The following is a 20,477-nucleotide window of genomic DNA, read 5'->3' as shown; positions in this document are numbered from 1 at the left end:
CAACGCGCATTAAATATATTTGATGTTTTCTGCAAAGAGCACGGCCTAGAAGTAAATGTGGGGAAGACGAAACTAATGGCCTTCTCCCCACGCCGTAAAACCTATCCTAAGGTAACCCTGAATAATAGCAAGCTAGAGACTGTCAAAGAGTTTGCATATTTAGGGGTACAGATAGCAGAGGGCCCTGGTTGGTCACATCACTTGGAAACAAGCATTAGAAATGCAATAGGTCTCGCAGCATTAGAGTTAGTGCTTTTAGAATTGTTTATGGGTTTTTTTGTAAATCTTTAGCATGAGGTTGAGGGTGAGTGAGGGTGAGTGAGGGTGAGGGGTTGAGGGTGAGGCTGAGGGGTTGAGGGTGAGTGAGGGTGAGTGAGGGGTTGAGGGTGAGGGGTTGAGGGTGAGTGAGGATGAGGGGTTGAGGGTGGGTGAGGGGTTGAGGGTGAGTGAGGGTGAGGGGTTGAGGGTGAGCGAGGGTGAGGGTGAGTGAGGGTGAGTGAGGGTGAGGGTGAGTGAGGGTGAGTGAGGGTGGGTGAGTGTGAGTGTGAGTGAGGGTGAGTGGGGGTGAGTGTGGGTGAGTGTGGGTGAGGGATTGAGGGTGAGGGGTTGAGGGTGAGGGGTTGAGGGTGAGGGGTTGAGGGTGAGGGGTTGAGGGTGAGGGGTTGAGGGTGAGGGGTTGAGGGTGAGTGGGGGTGAGTGAGGGTGAGTGAGGGTGAGTGAGGGTGAGGGTGAGTGAGGGTGAAGGTGAGTGAGGGTGAGGGTGAGTGAGGGTGAGTGAGGGTGGGTGAGTGTGAGTGAGGGTGAGTGTGAGTGAGGGTGAGGGTGAGTGAGGGTGAGTGAGGGTGAGTGAGAGTGAGGGTGAGTGAGAGTGAGGGTGAGGGGTTGAGGGTGAGTGAGGGTGAGGGGGAGTAGTTGAGGCTGAGTGAGGGTGAGTGAGAGTGAGTGAGAGTGAGGGGTTGAGGGTGAAGGTTTGAGGGTGAGGGGTTGAGGGTGAGTGAGGGTGAGGGGTTGAGGGTGAGTGAGGGTGAGTGTGGGTGAGGGTGAGTTAGGGTGAGGGTGAGGGTGAGTGAGGGTGAGGAGTTGAGGGTGGGTGAGGGTGAGTGAGTGTGAGGGGTTGAGGGAGGGTGAGGGTGAGGGTGAGTGAGGGTGAGGCTGAGGTGTTGAGGGTGAGTGAGGGAGAGTGAGAGGTTGAGGGTGAAGGGTTGAGGGTGTGAGGGTGAGGGTGAGGGGTTGAGGGTGAGTGAGTGTGAGGTGATCTTCTAGGTATGTATGTGCAAAGACTCAAAGACTTACGCATCATTTGTGCCTGCCATGCCAGTAATCTTGTAGTCCACACCTTGCCTTGCCTTCTGCCGCCACATTGCTTGTTGGAGTTCATGTTTTAATGAGGAATTGTTTCTAGTACAGTGTGGGTGAGTGGGGTGAACAACACGCTAATTTTACAGCTACAGTTTCTGCACTAACATAGCTTTTCTGCTTTTGTAGTGCAACTCTCCAAAATAGCGAGTGCATCGCAAACTCAATTTTGCTGCAAAACTACAGTGCTGTAACAATTAACGTCTGTTCTTTGTTGTGAAAACACACTTCTGTGCTCCAGTCAGTATTTTTGTGTGTCAAATGACTCAATATCTTTCAGAAGTGAAAGGTGGGGGGGGGCTTCCGAACGTCATTTTAAAACTCAGTTGTAAAATGCAATTTCTCAAAAGTGCTCACACACTTACCATGCCATTAATTTCACAGAGAAAAATAAGCACTTCTTCTAGTGCCACTACACAGAAGTTCCGCCTCTGAGGAGGCGTCTGTGACTGTGAAGGTTCAGGTCAACTTGGAGAGAGAGGCCTTCTTTCCCTCTTACCACCCGACGAATATTCTGTTCACTGCTGAGGGCCAGTGCATACATATAGACTAAAGTGAGGCTAAGGCAGCATCATTACTGCGCACCATTAAGTGGTGCCACATTTCAATAAAAGTGCAAAACGGTGTGGGATGGGCTCTCTAGCCTGGTGGTGCATGGCAAACCATGGAACGGACAGACATGAGACTGGCATCTGTACTGGCACCATTTGATGCAAGAAATCAAAATAACTTCCTACAGAGACATTTAGCAGCAGCAAGCTATTTCCACAAGGGAGAGAGTTCACAGCGGTCATTTAGACTCTACGGGTTATGCTAGTTAGTAGTTCCCGTTTTTTTTTGCACTACTCCTGACTAGAAACCAAGCTGAAATGTTGCTCGCTCGTGTTTCCGGTGCTCTGCTCCCACCAACTTTGATCAGGTGATCAAACAGTGAGAGTAAAACTTTAGAAAAAAGTAAATTAAAACAGTGCCGGTACCACTAATGGGCATATTCCCCATTATTAGCCTTGACACCTAATAGGTAGCAAATCGCTGACCACCTGGTACCTGCTGTAAAGTGTGATTTGTGCCAGGGAGTTTTTGCACTCACACTTAACACTGGGGTCTCGGTAAAGCGCTATATGTGCACTGCTAGTCCTAACAGAATCGGGGATTCCCTGGGGAGATGTTGGCAGCATCCAGAAGCATTGTATTTACCAATGCCTTGCAGGCGCTCATGTGCCCTCGGCGCCTCGTTCAGTACTGTGTCTGTGTTTATCTGAAACTGCTATGTCTTTACGCTGTCGACTCTCTTAAAACATATTTCATTCGCCACGGGTGAAACATTGGATTGTGCGTGCAGTGTGCATGATTTGCATCCTACCACCCCCTGCTGGTGTATGAACATAAAAAAATGAGACCTCCTCCCCTTTTTAGCGTGGATGACTATCTCTACTCGTGTGTATTTTTCTTGCTCACTGTTGATTTGGTTTCCTATGCGCTGCCTTCTTGTAGCACCTTGTGTGATGTTGCGTTGCTGTACCCGCCAAAGAGAGCGAAGATGGGCAGGAATTGTGCGGTTTTTTAGAACGAACGGTTTATCCCTATAACTAACCCCTGTGAAAGGATGATTGCAGGTGTTTAATGGAAAGCTTCTTGTATTTGTGGCGAATGACATTTGAAGTATCTAGGTTGTTTTCTTGATAAAAAACAATTGACGTGATTGGGATCCTTTTAGTTATGCTTTTAATAACGGCCTAATTGTGCCTACCTCAACAGAGCTAGGAAAAGATCGGGAGGCGGAGAGTTGAGGCAGGCAGGCAGGCATGGGAGGAGAGGAGGAGGGGGGAGGGGCTGAGCTGTAAATCCACACTCGCTGCGAGTCACAGGGTCTTAGACATCAAAGGGTATGGTGGTCAGAGGCAGGAAATGGATATTAAGGGGACAGAAAGAGTAGAGTGACTTTCTAAAACAAGAGGAAATCAGGGGACGATCGGGGGTGCAAGGGAAATCGGAACCCCGGCAGGAGAAGATCAGGAGCTAGGAAAAGATCAGGAGGCGGAGAGTTGAGGCAGGCAGGCAGGCTTACCCACTTAAATTGTGTGATCTTAAGCAAATATTTTATTTTACCAACACTTTTGTCTTCATTAATGTCAAAGCGTCCAAAGAAATGCACTTTTTTGAATGTAGAAGAGACTATATTTTACATTATGTCTGCTTGATTTACACGGCGAACATTTTCAGGGCTCGGCTCTAAGATCCGAACCAGGCCGTTGGTTGGGCTCTGGCTCGCCTCACCCTGTTAATTTGTTGGCTCGCACACCTACCGGCGAGTAGGAACAGGCAGCTGCGTTACCGAAGAGCTTGGCCAGTAAACAACGCATTTATCACTTCAAACTGTGTACCCATGTGGTCACATCTGACGGAAAAAGCCACTAGCTCCACACTGAAATCCAGAGGCTGGTGGGAGGCGGGGGAGTTGATAAATAATGGAGCTTCTTTGTTTGTGAATCTATTTAGTAACAGTTCCATTTTAAGTTGCTAATATAAGGTATGAAAACGAGATAATAGCAGAACAAAACCGGAATATGGGCTCAATATGAATAAAGCCAGTCATTAAATAACATCCTCAAATAATTCGGTGTGCTGATAAATGAAAGTGCTTACCGTCAAAGGCAACAAGGGGCCAATCTGGATGTGGTGAAGGGGGGGGCCGGGGAGGGGAGTGGAAAAAGGGGAGCCGACGGAAGGAAGAGAGGGGAGGGGGAGGAGAAATGCGACACGGCGGGAGGGGGCGGAGCGGGTAAACATCAAAGGCAACAAGGGGCCAATCTGGATGTGGTGAAGGGGGGGGCCGGGGAGGGGAGTGGAAAAAGGGGAGCCGACGGAAGGAAGAGAGGGGAGGGGGAGGAGAAATGCGACACGGCGGGAGGGGGCGGAGCGGGTAAACAAAGACGGACGTGCACGCGCACGCGCTTTTAAGGTCAATGCGCATGCGCATAAGCTCAATGCGCATGCGCATTGACCTTAAAAGTCACGGGCACTGCAAGGAATCGCCACGATTCCTTGCAGTGTGGATAAAGAGTGGATAACTCGCAATACTCTCGCCTTGCTCGATGCGCATGCGCATCGACAGGCGAGACCTAAAAACGGCCCTAAAACATCAACAACTATCAGGAGCATTGCGGGGGGAACATCGAAAATCTAAGACGAAACCGATTAAACCTGCCCTTATGGTTTATGACGCCAAGGTCTTAGGCGCGACCTTATACGGTGCAGAGTTATGGGCTTGGGACAATCTCTCGACTTTACAGACATCTGAGAACAAGTTTCTCAGAGGGATTACAGGCCTCCCACAGAGCACCCCCTATTGCCACTGTTTCTGGAGTTGGGTAGACGTCCCATTAGTGATAGAGCGCGATTGCGCCCTGTCCTCTATTGGAGACGTCTATGGACAACTCCTGAGATTAGGCAATATGCTGAGGGTTTCCTTTCGATAATCAAGGAAGATAACTTCCACAACATAAAGTGGCTAAAAAACTTAAGGTCCATGTTATTTAACATTGGGTTCTCCAACCTTTGGACCAATCCACTTGGGGAGGTCTTCCCTAGTAAGGAAGCTCTTAAATTACAATACTGGGACTGGGTGGGCAGTAATTTGTTGAGAGGTGTTAGGTCTAACTCTATGGCGGGTCGCTTCCTGGAGACTAAAATCTATCCTATTTTAGAAAATTATTGGGATACTATTACGGTCCCAATGGATAGGAAGCTAGTCTTTCAGGTTAGATCTGGTTCTATTCCCCTAAAAAAACTAACCGCAGGTTGGCAGAGGTCGACCAACATGTTATGCCCAGTATGTGAAACAGCTGAGGAAAGCCTAGGCCACTTTCTATTTGCCTGCAAAGCCTATTCTTCACCTAGGAGGGTATGGCTTACACCTGTATGTAAGAACCTCGGGACACGAGATAGTGCTGTGGCACTGAGAATTTTGTGCACATCAACTCAGGAGTCGATAGTTATTGGGGTAGCCAAATATTTGGGGTGGGCCTGGGCGATCAGGCGGCGATTTCTGGGAGGGTCCAGTTAATCAGGCTTTTAGATTGTTTTATAAAATCCAAATTTAATGCGTCATATATGTAAATCTTTTTATATAGGTAATGTATGAGCTTGCACAAAATGCTTACACAAATTTGTATTTGTCAAATGATATGTTTTTATTTTGTAATGTTCAATTTTATGCTGTGCTTTTATGAGAATTTATCTCGAATAAAGCTTGTACAAACACAAACGCTCCATCCATCATCTCCTTTTGTATCTGATCTTTTCCACAGCAGCAAATCTGTTTCAGCAAGATATTTCAGAGAATGTATCCAGCTTGTAAAGCTCTGTCTGTTCAGCTACAACTTGCAGACTTGCCCCACAGGAGAAATACGAGCCCCAAAAAAAAGTGACTACATCTGAACAGAAGAACCTCTCCCTGGCAAAGACACCAAAAGTATCTGGCCAGTGAGGAACCTTCCTTTTTTCCAGCCAGGTAATAATTATCATCGAGATTTGTATTTTGAAATAACGCGATGTTCCTAACAGCCCTGAAGATGTCGCTGGGTAACCCCACAGTGACGAAACACGTGTTGGCTGGACCTTGTTGTTTGTTGGAATAAAAGACAAAGAAAAGAACTATAAGACTTGACCACATCAGTGCTCTATGACTTGTTGAACTTTCACAGAACACCAACAGCGTGTGCATAGGATTTGTTTGTTGCATTCAGGAGTTCATTCTTGTGTTTGGTGTACATTGGGTTTATTCATTTTGTGCTGATATTTTCTCATGCTAGATGTGTTCGTGTTAGGGTCTGTGCAGTGGTTTGATCATGCTCATTGCTCCAATATGGGATCATCAAAGCGTTTTGTACAATGGGGTCTGTAAAAAAATTAGCAAATATTAAATCATTGTTATGGTCACCAAAGTCAAATTACTAGGCCCAGTCATAAAGACATCTTGAAGGTTGTAACTCAGGAACGTCTGGTCACCAACAGGGAGATGCTCAATGAGAGAAAGAGCATTGCAGCAACCTCGATTTGATGTATTATTCAAAATTTCTATTTGTGAACCTCCATACAAACTGAATATACTCATTCGAAAATAAAGTAGTAATTTGTAATTTGTATTTATTTTTACATTTCTCAAAAACCACAGAACAAACAAAGGAAATGGTGGTCATTTCTCGTCTGTCTAAATTTGTTAACAATTTTCAGAAAAATTCCTAAGGTAAGTTGAAATAGAAATGCAACTTTTGGGACCCCTCAAAACCTTTTTCCTCTTTGACCATCCAAAGCTAAACTTTCCAAGTCAATCGCAAGAGGACATGTACATTCCTAGGAAGACATAGCAATCCAGTAGTGCAATTTGATAGTAAAGTGCAAGTATATGTAACCCCAGCGTCGGTTTTGCCACTCTTGAAAAAAGCTATGAATTTAACTCTTTACGTAGCAAATATTTGACATTCTCTGTTCTATAGAGGACATTTAAAGACATCTTTCCAAAATTAATGGTGTGGTAATATATTTATCAATTTTGGAAGAATGAGAGGCTGAATTGGCCTTGCTGAGATTCATACTTTTTACGTGAAACTCACACAGACATCAGCAGTGAGCATCTTTGCCTACATTGTTCATGCAGGAGTTTACCATGCTGGTGTTTGCACCTGCTGGGTTCGTTCATGCAGGAAGCTTGTTTGTACTGAAGTTTGCTTCTGCAGGAGTTCCTAATCTTGAAGGCTGTTCTTGCTCAGCTTCGTCGATACTATATTTTATTGTATGCTGTTTAGTGATCCTGGAGCATGTTCCTATTGCGATTGGGTCTTATTTGGAATGGTCATGTGAGGATACATTCATACTTGACTTTCTTCACAGTCAGGTTTGTTTATTGATGGTTTGTCTGTGCAGGAGTTTATTCGTAATGTGCAGTCATGATATGATGGGTAAGCTGTTTTATCTGTCATGCTAATTGAACTCGGTATACACGTACAAGGTGTGATGATTTGTGGTTTTAGTCATCTTGAGGGTTGTCCATGTGCATTATCGATGATGATGGCTACGCCTTTTGGGGCTCCTATTTTTGGAAGCTGTACGTGATCACCTATATCCATACTACTTGTTATTTGTTCATTTCAGCGCTTGTTACAATTGAGGTTTACCTGCTCGTTTTTTCTATAGTTAAGCTAGAATGTTTCCATGCTTCAGTTCCTTCGCACCGAGGTTCGATCAGACATTTCCTTATGCTGGAGTTCACTCATAGTTGGTCATGCTAGGCTTTTCACGAGGTGGCTAGTGTGACACTGTGTGTATATGTGCTTGTGTTAGTACGTGAGTGATGTGGTCATGTTGCTGTTTTGCACGCAGATGTTTGAATGGGCTTGTATTTCTTTATGGTGAAGTTGGTTCATGTTGGATATAGTAAATGTTGACATTTGCTATTGCAAGGCTTTTTTTTCCAAGCTTGGGTTTTTCATTCTGGTGCCTGTTCGTGCTCGTGTCACGTACGTTTTTGTTCGTGATCAGGTTTGGTATGGCCTTGTTGTGATTACTTCATGGCTCATGGTATGTGTGCTCACGGTGTGACACTTACCAGACACTGCTGTTCAGGTCTGAAATGTTTCTGCACTGCTCCCTAAAGCGGTAAATCACCCAGCGGTTCCATTCCAACCAGTGCCTCGCGAGAACCGATCTGCTCCATTGATGAGGACGCCCTTTACAATAGTATCAATCACCTTCCGGTTTATGGTGAAACGAGAACATATTTATAACACGCAGCAAGAAACCTCAAGCTACCTAACAGATTTCAGCAAAGATAAACAATGACGTAATCCACAACGTCTATAAACAATGTATGTGTGTGTATGCGCGTGCGCGTGCGTGTGTGTGTGTGTGGGGGGGGGGGTATATATATTTAGCAGTCGTATTAGAGTAGTCGAATGGTCAAAAGTAGCATAAAAAACATACACCGCCTCCAGCCCTCTGACGAATACTCCTGGGGGAAACATGTATATTATTATATCACCATGCGCAACTCGCTGTCCGGTCATCTTCTTTTTAATTATGCTTAGTATCTCAGCATACAACACCACGTCACTTCTCGAAGATACATTCAGCCCGAACCCTTACATGCTATATTTCACTTGTCATCTCAGTGGACGCGTATTTTACAAAGTACAAGTGTGTTCTCTCTTAGAAATACAGACAGGTAATTCTCAAGCTCTTACATAAAAATATTCAGTCGGTGGACTTGCCTGTTAGGCGTGTAATATATGCGCGTAGTATAGTCTACCTTGCTTTTACGAGAATTTATTCTGAAAATCCGTATTCGAAGGGGGCAAACCAATGTGCAGTGTCACCCGTGCAGACGTGTGTGTGTGTGGTGTACAGACTACCAGAGAGGAAGGTGGCCCCGCGATAATCCAACAGGCGTTATTGCTCGAGTGTATTTTTGCCCTTGGCGCATCTCCCAGGACCCGGATTATTGCAGGTAAAGTACCAAGCTCCCACACACCGTGCCCCCAATCAAGTAAAAAAAAAAAAAGCCCGTTGCTTTTTCATTAACCAGTCGCCAAAGAGGAAAAGAGGTGAATAACGTGGAAGGATAAACTTACCAGGCGGCTGCGAAGGGGGGGCCTCCATCATGTTGCAGACGGGGATTTGACTGGACACGGAGCGCGCGCTAATAGGATAATGTGGCTGTGATGTGAGCGAGTACAGCCTGCTCCTCGTCCTGACCTGCCGTAGTTTACGAATGGTGCTGGCGGCTAATTCCATCTCAGCTTGCAGCGCTTTAGGCAACGCCACCTGCAGATAATTACCCGGCCGTCTGCTGAGGCAATCAGCAGCGCTGCTCTCGAAGAATAACACGGGGGTCCATAGCAGGGCCACGCGACCGGTCCAGCGCGCTCCCCTCCCTGCTACCGGGGGCCAAGACAGGCAGGGATATCCTAAAATTGCACAGCCAACGAAACTCCTGGGCAAATGTGGTACGGGGATAAACAAGGGCACGGCGAAAACATGGCAACAGTCACCGCATGCAAAACTCGATTGCTGTTTAATTTCCTAAATTATAGCGCGGAGGACAATTACGGTGTCTTGCAAACCCTCAAGGAGAGCTCGGTGACAGCAGATCAGAGGTGTGCTTGTGAAAGCTTTTCAGTCGGCGTCGTCTTCCTTCTCTCAGGTTACACCAGTTGTAGGCAAAAGCGCTCCTGCATGAAAAATTAAACAGATTATCTTGTAATCAACTGTAGGATTAGCCCGGCATTTCTATTTGAAAATAAGTCTAGTCGAAGGTTTCAGGGCGACTGGAGTTACCGTCATTAGGTTCCAGAACCTACATTTCATGTTTGTAGTGGCATTGGTACGTTCAAAACACCCCAATGACTTATTTTATGTCATTGTCTTTGAGGCCTTGTAGTGCCTACTGCACAATAGGGCTTCTTCTCTTAAAAAACATAAGGCCCCGTGACACCGGTGTGTCATTTGTAAATTTGACAGATTTCTACAATCAATGCCACCTTGCCAAGCCGATAACTGTCTCATGCTTGAAAGGGCATATACACTGGGGCTCTTATTTATGGGGCCTTGCGTCAGTTTTGCGCCACCGGTGCGTAACTTTTTGTGAAGCACCAGGGCTCTTATTTATGGGGCCTTGCGTCAGTTTTGCGCCACCGGTGCGTCACTTTTGTGACGCACCAGCGGCGTAAAATATGCGCCTTATTGCGCCATATTTAAAAAGTGACACATATAGGTAGATGCGTCACTTTTTAAACCCCTGCGCCACATTATACCTGCGTCAGGTATAATGTATGCAGAGGGGGCGTTCCCCCGCAAAAAGCCTCGTAATAGTGACGCAGTGAAATCTATGAGATTTCACTGCGTCACTTTTAGGACGCTGTTGCGTCAAAATCTTGCGCCTGCCTCACAGCAGGCGTAAGACTGACGCAAGCCCTTTCACATGGGGCTTTCCCCATGTGAAAGGACGCATTGCTGGAGTTGCGTCACTTTTGTGACACACTCCAGCAATGCTTCACTTTTGCGCTTACAGATACGTCAGAAATACTGACGTATCTGTAAGTCCTTGCGACATGATGCGTCATACATTAAATATGACGCATCATTGGTGTCACAAGGAGTGCGCAGTGAATATTGACGCATTGCTGTTTTCACGCAGCGATGCGTCACTTTTCATAAATGAGGCCCTGGGCCTTTCTTTTTGCTGTTGCTCCCCGCCCTGAGGATGCACCCACCCCTTAAGGATAAGATGCCAGGAAATCCACAGTCCTTCCGGAGGTAGTTCAAACCTTGGCTGTTTACTGGGCTCAGTTACATTAGAGCAGGAATCAGCTAATTTTATCAAAGCTACTTCCTTATATCAGTTGATGTTCATTTGCGTCTTTATGTGCATGCCGTAATTTGGGGACGGACCTTTCACGTTCTTAGGAGCCTGCCTCACTCCTAAGTGAGAAGATTCCTACATGTGTTGGTTATACCGATAATAAAATGTTCTAAGTAATGTTTCCCTTGACATAGACCACTCTATCAAAGAACACAACATCAAGGGAAACACCACAGCAGGGTTCCAGCTGTCGCCTCTATGAAAAATAAAACCCATCCTACTGGAATCTGACATCTTAACAGCAGTGCAAGCCCACATCCTCACCGTCCTGGATGGAGGCAACACTGCTCAACAGCCTCCCTGACACAACACTGACTCACCTGAAAACCAGCCTATATGCTGTGGCTCGTCTCGTCAAGGGTATTAAGAAGTATATTCACATCACCCCTACACAGAAAGAACTGCAATGCCCCCTCTTCCAGTCACCATCAACTTATTTAATGCAAAGTGCATCATCTACAAGATGATCAAAAACTAGACAGCACTGAGAAACTGGAGATGAAGAAAAGCACGAAGGAAAAGGCCAGAAATCACCAGCTACTCCCACTGATATCAGAACTGTTCTCATGCTGCTAACTACATCTTCTCTTCAATGAACGCTACCGCCTGCAATCTGCACTGTACGCGCTTATTGCAAAGCCTAAAACACTTAGGGCAATATGTATCATCATGACCATTTGCGATTTCTAAATAGCGATTTTTAAGGAATCGCCATTTAAAAATCGCAAAATGGTATGTATGTAGGAAATCGCTTCTTTTTAGCGATTCCTTAACATTCCTAAATTGAATTAGCGAATTGCTAATCGCAAATTTCCCATTCATTTCCATGGGCCAGGAGGCCCATAGGAATGAAGGGGAAATTTGCGATTAGCAATTTGCTAATCGCAATTTAGGAATATTTTCAAGGGTGCAGGGGTGTCACAAGAACACCCTGCTGCACCCCTGAAAATGACATGTGTGGGTATATGGCGCACATACATGCCCTAAGGGCATGTATGAGCGTCATATGGCACCTTTGGATTCAAATAAAATGCTTTTGTAAAAGAATTTGCCATTTACCACCAACTAGAAGTTGGTGGTAATTTGCGAATCCTTATGGGCATTTTTGCATTAATTTTCCTTTGATACATTGCATTTAAGGAATCACACAATTTGCGATTCCTTAAGTGCAATCGCAAAATAAGGAATGGCAAATTTTGGGATTCCTTATTTTGCTGCCAAAATGTTTCATACATACCATTTAGCAGATTAGCATTCGCAAAGGCCGACATTCTACGAATTTCGGCCTTTGCGAATGCTAATTTGCTTGATACATATGGCCCTTAGTTGCTTTCATGGAACATGTCTTGAGTGATGACATATTTAACGTCATAATCCGTTAATGGCGGAGGCACAAGTTATAGTTAACTCACTAAACTATAACTTACACATTTATGTATTTTTTTTAGTTTAAAAAGTTGCAAATTGACAGACATGTTTACCTTTTACCTATGTGTTTTTTTCGGTGAATATCTAGGATGTTTTATAAGTGAGGTAAAGTATTTATTGTTTCCTTAATTTTAACATCACTTCAATCTTTGTTTTGTTCAGTGAATTTCAAGGGCTTTTAAAGTAAAAAAGATTATTTTTTAAGTTAATAACATAAAGTTTGTATATTATATTTTACAATTATAGAATATAGAGTAGTATTCAAATGTAATATATGTTTTGATGTATATATTTCTTCTCTTTCCATGCAACCTCAGTACTCTCGCCAGATCGGCAGTTATTGGCAAGCCCCATGGGAACTCTGAGGGATTGTCCTTCCTGTTCCGGTTCTCATGGTAGTACTGTGAAACAGCCTCAGAACATAAAACTTTGTGCTTACTATAAAACATTGATTGTTGCTTAACTTTATGGCCAGAGGTTTTCCTGCTGCTCGACCGCCGGGTTCGCGGTAGGGAGGGAAAACAGCGTCCGGCAGCACTGCTCATCGGGGTCAAGGGGAGGAGGATCCATCCACGAGGCTGACTAGGTATCAAAGAGGCCCGCGACCCCAGGCCATATATCCTCGGCCCGCCCTTCCCCCACCGGAAGTGACATCACTGGGGATCCTCCAGGTCCCAGACACTAGCCCACTCCTTAAGGTCTGTGCCATCATGTGGCACTAAGGGTGGCCACCCTCTTAGGTGGCCCCCTTCGGTGGCCCGGGGCAGCCTGGCTATGTCAACATGGAGCGATTTAGCAACTCCACCCAGTGGCAGAGGCCAGCATTTTCATCAGGTCTTTGCATTCCTTTCTTGTTGTTGAAGGTTTGTAGACTGGTGAGTGCTCTCAGGGAATTTCACTGACCTTGTGCATTATTTCCAAGAAGTGAGCTAAAATGCTGCACAGAGGTGCATACAGTTAACAACATGTGATAAAGCAGTTTCACTGCTGGCGAGGAGGGGAGGAAAGCTTGACGTTGTGGATTGCTGGTGAAACCCCAGAGTCACCACACTATAACAACTATAGTGCCGTTTAAAAATATCATTATAAATGTAGCCCTGGGAGCATACTTGCAGGCTGATGGGAAAATCTCTATTACCTTTAGCAATGTCTGTGCCCCCTGCCCCTGCTTGCTTCCCACGCACACCCCTGTGATTTGAACTAGTTGCATGTTTTCTCACCATCGCCTTCTCTCCTATCTTGCTTCACTGCTGTCACTGTTAAAAGAACCTCATTTTTTAAACTGAATAACCAAATTGTCCACAAACACACTATAAAATCATTCTCTTTAGCTATATTTTCATGAAAAAACTTTACATCTTCACATATTATGCTCAGGGTGCATATGTATTCCAACATCACAAGTAATTTCTCTATTACACAGCAGCATCGCATTCCAACAGTCTATTCTTTTTTTCATGATTGATGACTTCAGGCCACAAGGCTAACTAGTCTTCTCAGAACGATTTATACATTTCCGGTCCTGTGTTGCAAATGTGCCGGGGAGGGGAGCATTTTCTCGTTTCTACTCCATTTCACTAATCCCCCAATTTTGCTAGCTGCAGAAGAGACTAAATATTTTTTCACTGCCATGAGTGATACCGCTGTTCTCTCTTTATGTTAGACTATTTTTGTATTTTTCATCGAAGAAAAGCTTTTTGCAATCCTAGAGGGAGAGCTACTATGCCTTTCAACTTTTACTATAAGCAATCTCTTTACTGCACTTGTGCTATGTTTTCAAAGGTGATGTGTCATAATTGACTCCGATATTCTTTTTAGGTTCTTTGTAACTTAGAATGAAGCTTTCCTGCACCCATCTGAGTGTCATTGTGTCCAATTGACTCCCTTTCTTTGTGAGTGCAATAATACCTCTTGGTTTCCTCCAGGACTCTTCTGCCAGTTCTCCTGTTCTCCTGTTTGCACGAGTTTGTGCAGCAGAAGTAATATAGCTGCATGTCGCCTGCTGCCAGTTTACAGCCCTAACTTAACCATGCTCAAATGTTTCAGCAGTATATGAGTGATGCAGTTGTATCTCTTTTCCCAGTGGTAATGCACCATTCATAGTCCAAGAGACAGTGCTGCTTGCTGCTGCTCTAGTTCCAGTGGTAATTCCTCATTCTCAGTCCTGTAGCCAGTGTTACTAGCTGCTTCTATGGTCTCAGTGAAAATTCCTCTTCATGACTCCTCCACACAGTGCTGCTACCTGCTTTACTGGTCCCAATGGTAATTCCTCATTCTAAGACCTCTAGGCAGTCCTGCAGCTGCGTCTCATGTGTTCATACATCCACTACACTTCAAACCAAAACACATGGGTAAAAACATCATCATTTATAATGCCAATAGCTCCTACTCTAAAAAATGCAAGACCCATTGCATTGCAAATGCTTCCTTATACATACGGTGTGGAGTCTTTTTGTGGCAAATGCAGTGTGCTGCGAGGGGGGGCTGTTGTGCCAATACTTTGCTCTCGAGCCCTGAAAATAAACCTGACTGCTCGGTGCCAAGCTACCAGTGGGTGAGCACAGGTTACTGGACAAGTGTATCGTACTCAACCTATTTGGAACAGTGGATTCTGACTGGCTTGGATGCATCTCAGCCAGCCAGAAACCTCTGGGTCTAACACCTGCATATGAATCTTTGATGAAGGCAAACAGTGCATGCATTTCACCCCCTACAACTGCAGCACTGTTTGTACATCTAGCACATGTATTTACCATGCATGCACTGCTCAGTATTGCATTATCCCTTATTGTACTCTTCTCAGGCAGATATATACCAAGTACAGATACACCATACATGCATTGCCCTGTGCAGCACTACATATCAAACAGATGTAGGCCAAGGGTGAGTTAAGCATTCAGCAGCAGAACTTTAACTGAGTGAGCCTGTAGACCACACTCCAGTGACATGGGTTAAAAAGGATCTGTTCTCTTCTACTGATCACTACACAGTAAGATGCTTCCACTGCGCTCATGTTGCTTAACTTCTGGTGAAGGTAATAGCCTCTCACTACTATGAGGTAGCACTTCGGGTACCCCTGCTGGTCCAACAGGACCCCAATCTGTGGGACAGATGTTAAAAATGGGAGTCTCTAGTTTGCAGTGATACACACCCCGGCCAAGTAGGGACCCTTACTTCTAGTCAGGATGAAGGAGGTGCACACCCAGATAACAAATGCTCACCCCCCCATGGGAGCTTGGCATGCGCATTCAGGTTTATCTCAGATGAAATATGTATAGTATTTGTACATCTCACACAGTAATACAGTGAAAACACGACAAATGGACACCACACTAGTGTAGAACAATAAAGTATCTTAACCACATGGCTGCTAGGCGTTTTCCCGTCCTGCGCTAAAAAATATAAAACACCATACATCATGACGAGCTGGCCTTGTCATCCGCGCACGGCAGGTAAGCGCCATGACGAGCCCAGCTCGTCATTAGCTTCGAAGGGGTTAAACTAAACCAAACTAGACCAAAATGATAAAAATCCAATACACACAACTCAGAATATCACTTTTTAAAGGGTTCAAGCATTTCTATTAATGGAACTCTATGGATGCAGTGATTTTACACAAAGTACCTCAAATGCATCAAAAGGCAAAACATCCACAGAGTATGAAAGTATGAAAGCATCAGGAAACACATCAATGCATCAGTTCCTTAGACCATGGGGAGGCGATGCATCAGTTCTGCTGCACACAGGAGAAGTCTTGCGTAGAATCCGAACAGTAGGGGGAAGCGATGCGTCAAAATCCAAGGTGGTTCTGGTCTGAGGGTGATGCATCGGAAAAACTTGGCGCACAGGTGCGATGTCTGGAAATATGTACACACTGAAGATCGATGCTGCGGTGGCAAACAGGTGCTACTTCAATTTGTTTAGCTGCGGTCACATGATGCGTCAATTCTTTCAGCCACACATCAGGGCCTGTGTTGAAGTGAGTGCGGGGGTCTCGTACTTTGGAGACACAGTGCGCTTAAATCAGACTATGGTGGTTTATTCAGCCACTGACAGGGACTGGGTTGATTTCTTCAGCCGCACGGCATCCGGTGCTGTGTTGGAAAAACAGGCATTGGAAGGGTGATTCATCTATTCTGATGGTTTTAAGCAGGTCTTTGCAGCAGGAACAAACTACAAGGGCCCAGAACTGGATTTGGCACCACAAGACAGATCAGAACTCAGAGCAATTGAGTTCCAGGATGCTGCAGACTTTGATGGCCTTGAGACTTCCAACAGGAGGCAAATATGCACAAGTCCTTGGAGAAACTTCACAAGCAGAATACAGCGCAAAGTCCAGTCCTTATCCACTCCAAAGCAGAAGCAGTAACTGCAGGTCAATCCAGAAGAGCAACACACAGCAAAGGGGCAGTACTCCTTCTCACAGATCTTCAGCTCTTCTCCTTGGCAGAGGTTCTTCTTGATCCAGAAGTGTTCTAAAAGTCTGAGGTTTTAGGTCCAAAACGTATACTCCTTTTGACCTTTGAAGCAAACATTCTTCAAAGGATTGTCTTTGCAGTGAACAAACTCTTGTCCTGCCTGGTCTTGGCTCCAGACACCCTCCAGTGGGGGGGAGACAGCATTGTAAGAGGCCAGGCACATCTCTATTCAGGTGCAGGTGACAGCTCCCCCACCACCCTAGCTCAGGGAGGCCCATCAGCCTGGTGATAGCACATCAGGATATGCAAGGCAGACCTCAACTCCCTGTGTGACTATCTAGAGTGAATGCACAAACAGGCCCCTGTCAGTCTAAAACTGACATTGATTCTGCCGGCAGGCAGGGGCACAGGATGGTCAAACCAGAAAATGCCCACTTTCTAAAAGTTCAATTTCAAACACTCAATTTAAAAACCACCTTCACTAAGAGATGTGCTATAAAATTCTGAGCCCAAACTAAAAATGTCTAGCTGTTCCCAACTGAAAGTTACAATTGTAAAATGTTACAGGGCAGCTCCAATGATAACCTATGGGACAACTAGTCCTTGCAATACTGAAAAACGAAATTGGCAGTATTTCACTATCAGAACATGTAAAACACACCAGTACATGTTCTACATTTCACAGACACAGTACCCTACCCCTGGGGGTACCTTGGGCCTACCTTAGGGTCTCTTCTATGTAGCAAAAGGGAGGCATAACAAAAGTAATGCAGGCCCACTAGTAGCATTTAATTTACAGGCCCGGGGAACGCACAGTGCATTTTAGTAGGGACTTACCAGTAAATCAAATATGCCAATCATGGAGAACCAATCAGAATTACAGTTACACAGAGAGCAATTTCACCCTAACCCTGGCCAGCAGCAAGAGTACCTAAACCAGCAAAAAGAAGTCCAGCATAACTTCTAAAATTCAGCAGGTAGAGGAAAAAAGACAGGAGAAATCATGCAAAAGATGGCAAGTCTAACAACAGGCCCACTTGGAAGTGGGCTTGAGGTGCTTTACCAGCCTCTGTGGATCCAGCAGAACCAATGTATCTCATCTGCAGTGCAGTGCAATGCCGAACAGATCCAATGCAACTCCACTGAAGGGAGATTGGACCCGTCGCAAAAACTCCCATCTCTGCCGCAACCAACATCGACTTCGGAAACAACACATCCTTGATGCAGGCCCTCACATGTCTTGTCAACAGCAGCCCTGATGATGATGCAGCGTCGGCCTCACAGATATTCTGAAACCATCCCTTCACCCCGACTGCGAGGTGCATCCCCGATGTCGGACTTTGCATCGCAAACCCCATTGACAGATTCCTTGTTGTTGACCCAATAGGACCTCGCACCACAGCCTCACAGCCTCTCATAACCGATGCATCACTTTGGCTGCACAGCACATCCTCGACATGGGTTCTCACAGCACTTCGCAACCAGGATTTAAGGTACTTTTTTACTGGGCCTAACTGATTCCTTGTAGCTGGTCCACACTCCATTGTGGTCATCCTGAAATTGTGACTTTGTCCCTGTCTGTTGCAACCAGATATCCACAGTTGGCGCGTTGTGCATTTTGGCATTATTTTGGCTGAAATGTCCAAGCACTCTAAATTGAGCATGTGGACAAAAGGCTAAACCTCCAATGGCTGTTACTCTGTCAGGTCACCAGAGGAGTATATCAGCAGCAGATATCGAGTAGTCTCCGCCACTGACATACTTAAGTTTTACCTCACTCTAAATGAGGTAGGCAGAAGTTCCATTTGGCAAGGGTGATGGAGTAGCCTCTCACCAAAGTCTAAATCAGGGTCATAGATAATAATAGTATCAAAATAAAACTTGGTGATGCTTGATCTATAAATATTTGCTGTTACCTGATGCAGACACATTATCCTTTGTGTGCTACATAGTTTTAGCAATAAAACTTTATCTCTGAAGCAAATGTTGCCATGCATTGCTAATTAATACACATATTACATTGCTCATTGCTCATGACGAGAAAACTGCATGGCTAGGGTGCGAGTTCTAATTACTTAAGTTAACATTAAAACATTGCGTTATTACTATAATCTTGTTTTTTTCAGTGAATATGTACATATATATATATATATATATATATATATATATATATATATATATATATATATATATATATATATATATATTCCGAAAAATCGTAGTAACATCCACGCTCTCAGACAAAGATAGACACAGCAGGCAGCAAAGTTGGGGGTTTATTTAAGTCATAAACCCGTCGTGACGCATTTCGCCATCGTAGTGGCTTGTTCACACAGCGATCCACAACACAGCCATCTCCTTACATGTTACAATTACATAGACATGGAAAAAGGACTATCGGTAAATGGTATTGCAAATGCGTGCCATCTTGGACTAGTCAACAGTGTTCTAGTCACATTATTACTGTGTATTGGCGGCGCATGTCTCTTTTTGTCCACTGTTTCTTCAATAAAGTTTCAATCATGTGCAAAAGATTCAATATTACTAAATCAATCTTAACACATCGTGTATAGTTGTGAATCTTATTACTTTATGACACAAGTCTATTAAAACGGAAGTTTGTACTTCATTCAGCACAAAGTGTAGTAGTACCCTTGCTAGTGGGTGAGGATTCAAAGGAACCCTATCATGATAGAAAACAAAATACAACCCCTAATTAGTGGGTGTAAAGTTTAGTAACAATGTGTATGGGACCTCATTTTGTACAGTTATAATTCTGATGGAAAAGAAATCAATACATATACCTTGCTGTGCATAACCCTCTGTGTGTCATACTCCAAATTTACAAATAAAAATTATTTATATGTAAGCAAAATATATATATAATACAAAGTGCAAATATAGTCTTATCTGTGATGTAAAGGTGTGACAAAGGATGGTCTGAAGAAAAGGGTAGGGATTCAGCTGCCATCCGCTCCAAATCAGTTACCTTCCTTTCCTCCATCTCATCATCCATTATTGTTGCTTCTTGGAGCGAGTTTGATGTTGTCCCATGTACTCCACTTTTTTCTCGTTTCTTTCTTCTTTGCCTGATTCTTGTTTTCCTTCTCCTCTAGTACCCCTTCCTCTTCCTCTGCCCCTTGGTTTCGATGCGCTCACCGCATGATTCATCTTGGACATTGATCTTGTTGTTTGCCGGCTCTCCTTCATCAGCCGGTATTCATCTAAAAAATTTGCTTTTGGGCGTATTGTTCTCTCTGTTTCAGATATAGAGCTTTCTGACGTTGTATTCATTTCTGAATCCTCAGAATGGATGTCGCTTATACTGGCCCCCCTAGTTCGTACTAGGGGGGCCAGGTGACATTCCTTCGGGGTGGCTTAGGGGCATTTAAAACAACTTCCCTGATACAGGTAGCATATAAAGTAGAGGCTAAATACCAGGATCTTTATCGATTGCTTTATGCTGTACAAAAATGAAAAACACATACAACAAACCTGGACCATTCATATTTTCAATGTTTCTGCGTACTACACTTTTTAACCCTTAACTAATTGAGCTGCTTCATTTCACCTGCTTTTTAAAAACAGTGGCCATTTATTCAAAACTTACCAATCTACACGTTACAACTACGTTTGCTTTTTCAAAAACCTTTAATAAAAATGTTGGTGCCCAAATACGGGCCTACAACCCCGTGGGCCGGCCACGGAGCAGGCTGGAACTGTAAATGGGGGGGGGGGGTATTTATTTGTGGAAAACATAACAGAGAGTCAGTGGTCGTTGATTTCATAGTAAAAAGTGCGACAAGTGCAACAAAATCATATCGATAATTCATTGTGAGCAAGTACCAAAAGTGTCG

The 20,477-nt window shown here is 44.5% G+C and overlaps 1 protein-coding gene across 1 annotated transcript in view; it reads right to left on the bottom strand.

The window, feature by feature from the left end:
• The window catches only part of ANO2 (anoctamin 2), a 1,660,301-nt gene extending 1,651,154 nt beyond the window's left edge, over positions 1-9,147 (bottom strand). Inside the window, exon 1 of the mRNA XM_086939055.1 lies at positions 8,985-9,147. Within this exon, the coding sequence (XP_086795181.1) occupies positions 8,985-9,147 (163 nt within the window). The remainder of the gene's footprint in view (positions 1-8,984) is intronic.
• Positions 9,148-20,477: the final 11,330 nt, after the last annotated feature.

Source organism: Lissotriton vulgaris, chromosome 1_1 (genome assembly GCF_964263255.1).
Source record: "Lissotriton vulgaris chromosome 1_1, aLisVul1.2, whole genome shotgun sequence".
NCBI lineage: Eukaryota > Metazoa > Chordata > Amphibia > Caudata > Salamandridae > Lissotriton > Lissotriton vulgaris.
The sequence above is the reverse complement of the archived record's forward strand: the minus strand, read 5'-3'. Positions and strand labels throughout refer to the sequence as shown.